The 8,906-nt window shown below is 73.7% G+C and overlaps 1 protein-coding gene across 4 annotated transcripts; it reads right to left on the reverse strand.

The window, feature by feature from the left end:
- Window positions 1–467: 467 nt before the first annotated feature.
- CPNE9 (copine family member 9) lies at window positions 468–7,155 on the reverse strand. Of its 4 annotated transcripts, XM_026088001.1 has the most exons (20): window positions 6,695–7,149; window positions 6,568–6,614; window positions 6,095–6,198; window positions 5,960–5,999; window positions 5,766–5,768; window positions 4,922–4,998; window positions 4,687–4,750; window positions 4,377–4,480; window positions 4,167–4,271; window positions 3,735–3,776; window positions 3,573–3,648; window positions 3,444–3,497; window positions 3,312–3,373; window positions 3,063–3,109; window positions 2,800–2,981; window positions 2,247–2,374; window positions 2,054–2,156; window positions 1,830–1,887; window positions 1,625–1,698; window positions 468–1,536 (listed from the first exon to the last, which is right to left on the reverse strand). In XM_026088001.1, the coding sequence occupies exons 1-20, from the start codon at window positions 6,792–6,794 to the stop codon at window positions 1,384–1,386; spliced, it is 1,623 nt and encodes a 540-aa protein (XP_025943786.1). In that variant the 5' UTR covers window positions 6,795–7,149; the 3' UTR covers window positions 468–1,383. The 4 variants fall into 4 exon arrangements, with proteins under 4 accessions (XP_025943786.1, XP_025943788.1, XP_025943784.1 ...); XM_026088003.1 differs by lacking the exon at window positions 5,766–5,768; XM_026087999.1 differs by having other exon boundaries at window positions 1,404–1,536; window positions 2,247–2,981; window positions 6,695–7,155.
- Window positions 7,156–8,906: the final 1,751 nt, after the last annotated feature.

Consider the following 8,906-nt stretch of genomic DNA (forward strand, 5'->3'; position numbering starts at 1 on the left):
CACCGGCGCCCCCGCGGCCTCCGCAGCGCCGGCGCCGCCGGGACCTCGGGGACCACCGGGGCCTCCGGGAACCCCGCACCAGCGGGGCCTCTGGGGCCTCCGGGAACCCCGCACCAGCGGGGCCTCTGGGGCCTCCGGGACTACCGGGGCCTCTGCAGCCCGGGGCCCCCGCACCACCGGGGCCTCTGGGGCCTCCGGGACTGCCGGGACCCCCGCACCACCGGGGCCTCCGGGACCCCCGAGGCCTCTGCAGCCCGGGACCCCCGACCCCGCCACCGGGACCCCCTGGGCCTCCGCCACCCCCGGGCCCCCAGGACCTCCACAGCCCCCTGCCCGGCCCCGCCGAGCCCCCCCTCCCCGCTGCCCGGGCTGGCCCCAGCAGCGCCCCCCTCCCCGCTGCCCGGGCTGGCCCCAGCAGCGGCCCCGGCCCCCGGCGCGGCCCCCCCAGGCAGCGCAGCAGTCCCGGTTGGAGCGGTTTATTTACAGGGTTAATGCTGGTACAGCCGGGGGCAGCCCCGACCCCCCGGCAGTGGGGCAGGCCCCTGGCAGCGCGGGGCGGGCAGGACGGTCGGGGGCTCCGGAGCAGGCGGAGGCGCTTGGCCGAGCCGCGGGGCGCAGGCAGGAGCAGGGCGCAGGCAGGAGCGGGGTGGAGCCCCCCGGGGCTGGCAGGGGCTCCCCGGGGGGGGGGCTTTCCCCTGGGGCAGCCCTTGTGCACCCCTCCGGCAGTGCCGCGGCCTCGCTGCGGGCGGGAGGAGATGGCTGTGGACCCCCCCGCGGCGGGGGTGAGGGTCCAACGCCGGCCGTGGGCCCTGGCGGGGCGACCCAGCGCACGGGGGAACGAGCGGGCTGGGGGCCTGCCCAGGAGCTGGCTCACGTCGAAGCGCCTCAGCCCCGGTCTCGTCTCTGCCGGGGCTGCGAGGAAGGGAGGGGGCTGCCCCCAGCCAGCCCCCAGCTGCGATGGCCGAGCTGGTGCGCAGGACCAGCCCCTCCGCTGGGGACCCCAGGCCTTCCTCTGCCTCATCCAGGCAGCCACGGGCAGACAGTTCRGTGCTGGGGCCGGGGAGATGGGGACGAGGCCCCCCGCGAGGAGGCCCCACAGCAGGAGGGGGCGAGTCTGGGTCCACAACAGAGCGGGGGGCTCCTGTGCCAGACCCCACGCTGTGCCCCCCCACACGCAGCGGCTGCGGCGGCAGAGCCGCGGGTGGCTCAGCRGCTGGGTGCCAGCCTGGTGTCCGAGGAAGAGCGGCGCCAGCAGCCGCATTTCCGTGCCCCCATCTCAGCGCCCGGCCGGGGCGGTTCATGTCCCAGGTGAGGGAAGGGTCACGCGTGTCCTCCCCACGCCGTGCCGGAGGAGCACCCTGCGGGCAGGTGACGCAGCCAGCGCTACTGCGGGTCAGCTTTGCGCGGCTTGATGTCCCGCGTCTTCATGTAGGACAGCAGCTGCTCGGGGATCTCGGCCAGCACGTCCTTGGCCAGGCGGGCCATGCTCAGCACCTGGTTCCCCGAGTGGTCCACGTAGTCCCGAAACGGCACGAACTGCAGGAGGAGAGAGAGGGCACGGAGGAGGGCGCTGGGAGCCGGGCCGCCACGGGGACGGTGAGCGTCCGGCCCTGCCGGCCCTTACCTGCACGATGTCCCTCTCGGCGTAGCGGCCCCGGGAGGAGACCCGCACCTCGTCGCCGTCCAGCTCCTCCATGGCTGGCGATGACAGCACCGTTGAGTGCCCCAGGCGGTCGCTGTGCCCCGTCCCCGTCCCCTCCCCGGCACCCACCCTGCCCCGGCTGGGAGTCAAACCACAGCTCGCCCAGCACCCGCACACCCCGACTCACCCTCGAACTCAGCTGGCCCCACTCCCACGATGATGATGGACATCGGCAGGGCAGAAGCCTGGGGAGCAACGGTGGAGTCACCCCGGTGCAGCCCCTTGCGCCCGTCCCCTGCCACTGGGCAGGGCTGCGCATGGGGCATCTGAGCTGGCCACTGCACGTGGCCACGGGCCCCTTGCGCCAGCCTGGCCGTGGCACGAGGGGCGCGGGGCAGCCGGTGCACTCACGCTGACGATGGCCTCCTTGGTCTGCAGCATGTCGGAGATGACGCCGTCGGTGATGATGAGGAGGACGTGGTACTGGGAGCCGTCAGTGACCTGGGCGGCCGCACTGCGGGGACAGAGATGGGGTTCCCCTCCGCCAGGCACCGGGCGGTCCCATGGGGGACTCGCACGCCCCACGCGCCGGTGTGGCACTCACCCGGCCACCTGGTTGATGACGGGCGCAAAGTTGGTGGGCCCGTAGAGCTGCACGGTGCGCAGGCTCTGCAGGTAGGACTCGAGGACGCCGTCGATGCCGGCGCAGCTGGGGTTCTCCGCGTTGTTGTTCTGCGGGGACGGCACGGCACGGCACGGGCGCTCGGGGCGGCCGTGGGTCCCGGCTCAGCCTCTCGCTGCCCCRAGTGGGTGCCCCACGTGCTGCCCTGTGCCCCGGAGTCCCCCTGCGCCCCCTGCCCAGGCTGCTGTGGGGCCACGGAGCTGCGCCCGCCCCACGCAGGGCCAGCCCTGCTCCACGGCAGGGTGTCTGGGTTCATCCCTGCCCCACGGCGGGGAGGTGTGGGTCCCCCCCACATCCCACACCAGGGAGGTCCATGCTCTCCCCTCGCCCTGCCCCACGGCGTGGAGGTCTGGGTCCCCCCTACCCCACAGTGGGAAGGTCTGAGCCCCCCCTGCCCCACAGCAGGGAGGTCCGTGCTCTCCCCTCGCCCTTCCCCATGGCAGGGGGGGTGCGGGCCCCCCTGCCCCCCGCGCACCAGGGGGAACTGGTGGGAGATCTTGCCGTCGGGCGGGAGCTTGGCGCCGAAGCCGTAGGCGGGGAAGAGCTTGTCGCTGTCGTAGTCCTGGATGATCTCGCCGACRGCCTTCAGCGCCAGGGCGTAGGCGCTCAGCTGGTAGGGGCTCGCGTAGTGCAGCGAGGTGGGCTGCGACGGCATCCCTGCGGCACAGCGTGTCGGCACCCGTCCCCGCCGCCCCCGCCGCCCCCGGCACCCGGCTCGCCCCGCGGGGCCGCGCTCACCGTTGGAGGCCGTGAAGTCGATGGCGACGGTGAAGTTCAGCTGTGTCCTTGGGGGAGAGCGAGGGATGCTGCTGGCCCCGTGGCGCGGGGCATCTTCCAGTGACGGCTGTTGTGAGCCCAACAGCCTGGGGCCCCACGCCGCTCGCCAGCAGCTCGCTGCCCCCCGGCCCCCCGCCATCACCCCCTGGTGGCACCCGCACCGTCCCCACCGTCCTCGCCCCATCCCGCGGGCACCCCAGCCCCGCTCACCCGCCCCGGATGTAGTCGACGAAGGTGAACTCGGACTCCACGGAGAAGGAGAGCAGCGTGACCTGCGGGCAGAGCGGGCTGAGCGCCGGCCCCGCGCCCGCCGGCCGCCCCGCAGCTCCCGGCCCCACTCACGGTGCCGGAGTTGACGTATTTCTTCTTCTTGCATTTCTTCCTGGGGTTGAGCACCTGCGGGCGCAGGCGGGTCAGGGCCGCGGGGCGCCGCTCGCCCCGCCGCCGGGCGCCCCGCCGCCCCGGCCCTACCTCGTACACCGTGAACTGGCTCTGGGCTCGCGAGAGCTCCCGGTAGCTGGTGGCGAACTCGCCGATGAAGTCGTGGCTGCGGGGGCGAGCGCGGCGTGGGGCGCGGGCCGGGGTGCCCCATGGCCRGCCGGGCACCCGCCGCCGCATCCCGCCTGGTCTCACCTCCCGTCGCGGTCCCAGTCGTACACGTCTATCTTCACCGTCCTGAAAAGTGGAGGCGCCGGCTGGGACGGCCCCGCGGCACCCCCAGAGCCCCCCGCCCCGCCGCGGCCCCCCACRCCACCGGACTCCGCGCGGCAGCAGCCGCCCCAGCCGCCTGCTGAGCCCGGCTCCTCGGGGAGGAGGCAAGCGGGGAAATTTGGGTCACGGCGGGGCCCGTGGGGAGGGGGGAGGGATGCCGTTACGTAATTTGGGCTGCAAGAGAGGAAAAAACCCAGCGAGCACCCGGTTCGGAGCACCCTGCCGCGCCGGGCCTGCCTGCAAGGGAGACGCTCGTGCCCTGCTCTGGCCCCACGGCTGCCCCCTTGCACCGTTCCCTGGCCCCACGGCGGCCCCCTTGCACCGTTCCCCGGCGCCGCGGCCGCCCCTGCCCACCTGTCRTAGTCGCCGTTGCAGAGGGCTCGCACGGGGATGGTGAAGGGCTGCCACACGGGGTTGAGCGTGTTCTTCACCACCTCCGTCTTGTGGCAGATGGTGAAGCTGCGGGGACGGGACGGGACGGGACGGGACGGGGCATCAGGGCGTGTGCCGGGCCGGGCTGCAGCACTGTGCCCAGCCCCGGCAGTGCCCGGGCCCCGCGCTCACGTGCCGTCCTCGTTGCTGCGGTAGAAGACGAGGAAGGGGTCCGATTTGCCGAAGAAGTCCTTCTTGTCCAGCTTGTTGGCGCACAGCTGCATCGTGACGATGTCCTGGGGATGGGGGCTGTCACCGGGGGCCGGCTGCGCACCCCAGGCTGGGGCTGGCGCGGTGCCTGCGGGCACCTGGCCCGGCCGATCCCCCGGGGCAGCGGCAATCGGCCCCGGCGGGCGCAGCTGCCCCGCGGGTGCCACCATGCCGTCCCCACGGGTGCCACTGTGCCGTCCCCACGGGCGCCCRGGGCGGCGCTGGCGCTCACCCGGCAGTTGCTCAGCTCCTCCGCCAGCAGCAGGATGGTCCCGCACCGCTTCCCTGGGACACCCCTGGGACGGGAGGTGGTGGCGGCTCAGCGCGGGCACGGCGAGGACGGGGCCGTCCCCGGGGCAGGGGTGGCTGCCGGGGTGTCCCCAGCCAGGTGGTGGGGGGGGCTGCACGCGCGACGGGGTCCCAACCCGCGGGAGCCCTCCAGGCGGGACGGCGGGGGCGTCACTCACGTGAGGGCTCGCTCCAGGCGGCCCCGCTGGGACCCGATCACCTCGCCCAGTGCCACGAACGCCTGCCCCAGGAAGTCCTGCGCCGCGAGCAGGCGCCGTGAGGAGCGGGCATCCGGCCCCGCCGGCCTCCTGGCACCCGCCCCACGCCCTCGCCGTCCCCGTGCGACCCTCTGGGGCTGCTCTGCCCCCCTGCCCTGCCTCAGGGCTGCCCCGTGTCCCCAGAGCCACCCCAAGTGCCCCGAACCCACCCCATGGCCCAAGAGCCACCTTGTAGCCCAAGACCTGTCCTGCACCCCCAGGGCCACCCCATGTGCCCTGGACCTATCTGGCATCCCCCAAGGACCATCCCACACCCCTCAACCCATCCTGCACCTCCAGGACCATCCCATGTGCTCTGGACCCATCTGGCACCCCCCCCAAGGACCACCCCACATCCCTGAACCCACCCTGCACCCACATGGCCACTCCATGCCCCCTAGGCCACACCACATACCATGGACCATCCTGGACCCATCTTGCACCCCTAGAGCTGCTCCACGTGTCCTGAACCCATCCCGCACCCCCAGGATCACCCCACACCCCTGGACCCACCCTGTGTCCCCAGGSCCACCCCATGTGCCCTGGGCCATCCTGCACCTCCCCCAAAGCCACCCCACGAGCCCAGGACACAGCCTGCACCCCCAAACACACCCTGCATCCCCAGGGCCACCCCATGCCCCCAAAGCCACCTCACATGCTCTGGACCCGTCCTGCACCCCCAGGACGACCCCGGCCCATCCTGCGCCCCCCAGGAGGGCCCGGCTCCCCGGAGAGGCGCAGGGGCTGGTGCGAGGCTGGCACCTACCTTCTGCCAGTCCCAGTGTGGCACGGAGAGGCCAAGAGCGGGTCAGAGCCCCGCAGGGGGACGGGGGCCGCACCGGGGCGCCCGCCCCCGCCCTCCGGCACCCCGGCAGCAGCGCACCCACGCGGGCCACGGTGCCGGGCTCGGGGCGTCCTCGGCTGCGCGCCGCGGCCAGCGCCGCTCGCCCCCGCGCTCACCTGCTTGTAGATGCTGCAGCTCTTGGAGTCCACGTTGTAGCTGGCGGCGGGGAGAGGAGAGCGCGGGAGCGTGAGCGCCCCGCGGCCCCCGCGGCCCCGGCGCTGAGCCTGGCGCGGCCGGGCGCCACTACTCACACGTCGAAGCGGAGGTTCTGCTTCTCCTCGAAGTAGTAATCGAGGACGAACTTGCGGACGAAGTCAGGGTTCAAGGTGTTGTCGATCACCTCGGTGCGCCCGAACTGGGGGGAGAGGGGTGAGGGCGGCCCCGACCCTCGCGCCCCCCCCCCCAACCGGGGTCCCTCCTCGCTGCAGCTGCCCCCAGCGCTAATCCCAGCGCGGGGATTAGCGCTGGCGGCGGGGGGGGGGGGAATCCTTAGTGCGGAAGCGGGTGGCCATATGGGCTTGTTTGAGCCGGGGATTAGCCAGGAGCCCCCAGGCTGGCGGGGGAGAACCGGGGGCTGCGCAGGGATGGGGACTCGGGCTGGGCTGGGAGCCCGTCCCAGCCGCTGGGACCGTCCCTGACGTCGCCCTGGGTGGCCGGGGCCTGGCAAGAGGRGTGAGCTGGATGGATGGAGGGGCGCAGGGGCAGGCGAGGGGGCCACACTCACCTCCTTCCACTCGCTGCTCCCGGCTCCCTGCATGAACAGGACCACCACTGCGGAGAGAGGAGCCGAGCGGTGCCGTGCCGTGCTGTGCCGGGCCCCGCCAGGCCTCCCCATGGCCCCTGCCGCCTACCTGGGTCAGACTTGGAGAAGGTGTCCATGTCCAGCAGGTTCCTGGGGAGACGGAGCCGGACGTGAGCCTCCCGCAGCCCAGCCAGAGGCGCCCGCCCCATCAGCTGCCCAATGGACGCCGCGGGTCTCAGCCCCGCGGTCGGATGCCGTCCTCCTGCGCGGCCTCTCTCCCCACAGCCCCACGCGGTCCCGGCAGCGACCAGCTGCCCCTTCTTGCCGGCACGGCCAGCTCCTCAGATGCCCTCAGTTTTGCCGCATCTTTCCCTGCCGTCCCCTCGGCCAGACACGGCTCCTTCAGCCCCGTGCCGAGCCCCCGGGCCGGTGGCAGGGCGGCAGCCGAGGTTTCCCTGCGCCCAGGGGAGCAGCCGGGCCGTGCAGAGCCTCGCGGTGCCAAGACCACAGCCCCGGGTGCTCCTTCCCAGGGCTCCTGCCCCGCACCATGCACCGGGGGACAGCCTGGGCCCGGGAACGCTGGGCTGGGCGCCGCGGTGGCCCGGGGGGCTGTGCACCCTCACGCCAGCGGGGCTCGGCGGTGCCCGCAGGGCGGGCTGGGCGGAGGCAGGCTCGGCAGGACCGCCGGGAGCAGCGGCTCYAGCTCTGACGGTGATTGAACATGACAGAGAACCCATTTAGAGGATGAAATTTTCCCCGGCGCAGTCGGTAATGGCTGAGCACCCGGCACACCCCGGCAGCAGGAACACCGCTAATGGGGAGGCCGGGAGAGGCGCAGAAGTGGGAAGAAAGCAGACACTTAGCAGGGTTGGGGCAGCCTGCACCGCTCTGCGCCCCGCGGCCCCGAAACAGCAGCATCCAGAGCACTTTGATCGCTGCAGTTTGCATGCTTTGACACTGGGAAGTAGCGGGACCCTTCCTGCGCCCCGGGGCTGCCGCGGAGGCTGGGCTGGGGCAGCGTGGAGGCTGCCGGACTTGGCCATGGTCTGTCCAGCTCCCCCATCCCGGGCACGGCAGGGTCAGGGTGCAGAGGGGAGCCCCGGAGGGCTCTGCCGGCAGCCTGGGACAGGGCTCACCCCAGCTGGCCAAGACCGGGCCCTTGGCTCCCTGGACCCCCCTGCCCTGAGACGCCAGGTCCCCACTGGCACCAGCGGCCAGGATGGGAGCCCACAGGGTTTGCATGGGTGCCACCGTGGCTTTGCCACCGCAGGGAGCTGGCAGGGAGAGAGGGAGCAGCTGCAGGGAGGGGGCACAGCAGCCCCCAGCGCAGGGTGCTGAGCCGGGCACCCAGCAGGGCAGGGCAGGGGCCCTCTGGCACAGCTGGATCCACATCTGTCACCTCCCCGGGGAGACGTGGTCCGGCCATGGCCACGGCGCCGGCAGGGGCCAGAGTTTGCAGGTAGGGGGACGCCAGAGCCGCTCAGCGTGGGGGCAGAGACGCCCCGGGGACACCGAGCGGTGCAAAGTGCAGGGCGCTGCGGGGCGCCGGCAACAGGGCTCTGCCGGGACCCTGCCGGGGACGCGAGGGACAGGAGGGAAGCTGCTTGCGCTGGCCCAGGCTCCCCGGCCCCCCGGCACCTGCAGGCAGGACCTTCCCCAGCCCCGGGCAGCGAGGCCAGCGGTTCTCTGCGGGGCTATTTTTAAGCACCGGCAGATTCACCCAGCAGCCACCCGCCGGCCCTGCAGACCCCGCCAGGGGCCGGAGGCAGGGAGCAACACCCCCCCCGCGCCCCCGGCCCGCGAACGCTCGCCCGGCCGCTCCCGGCCCTGCTGCCAGACGCACGAGCAGCCCGAGCGGGGCAAAGCCAGACCAGCCCGAGCCCGGCCAGCCCCCGCCGCTTTGCACCCTGCAGTGTCGCCCCGAGCACGGCCGTCCCGTGCCCCAAGTGCCCCGGGAGCTGGGTGCCGGGGCAGCAGCTCCTGCTGAGCAGCCGCTAGCAGCGGTGCCCTGTGGAACCGTGCCGGGCTCCGGTGTCCCCCCGAACCGCTCGGGGGACAGACCTCGCTGCCGGCAGCCCCGCGCCGGGGTGGCAGCCCGGGCCGGGGGCATCGGGTGCCCGGAGCGAGGCTGGGACTGAGCGGGGCAAGCGGCGAAGCAGCAGCAGCCCGTCCCCACGGGGCACCGAGGGCAGCAACCGACGGGAGCGGGTGCCGTGGGCGCCCCGCACCGAGCCGCGGGTCCACGTGCATTTGGCACCCACCCGCGCCGGGGGGGCACATGCCCACGCAGGCACCCACCCGCGCCCGGGGCGCCCGTCCCG

Source organism: Apteryx rowi, unplaced genomic scaffold, assembly GCF_003343035.1.
Source record: "Apteryx rowi isolate R43461 unplaced genomic scaffold, aptRow1 scaffold_75, whole genome shotgun sequence".
Lineage (NCBI taxonomy): Eukaryota > Metazoa > Chordata > Aves > Apterygiformes > Apterygidae > Apteryx > Apteryx rowi.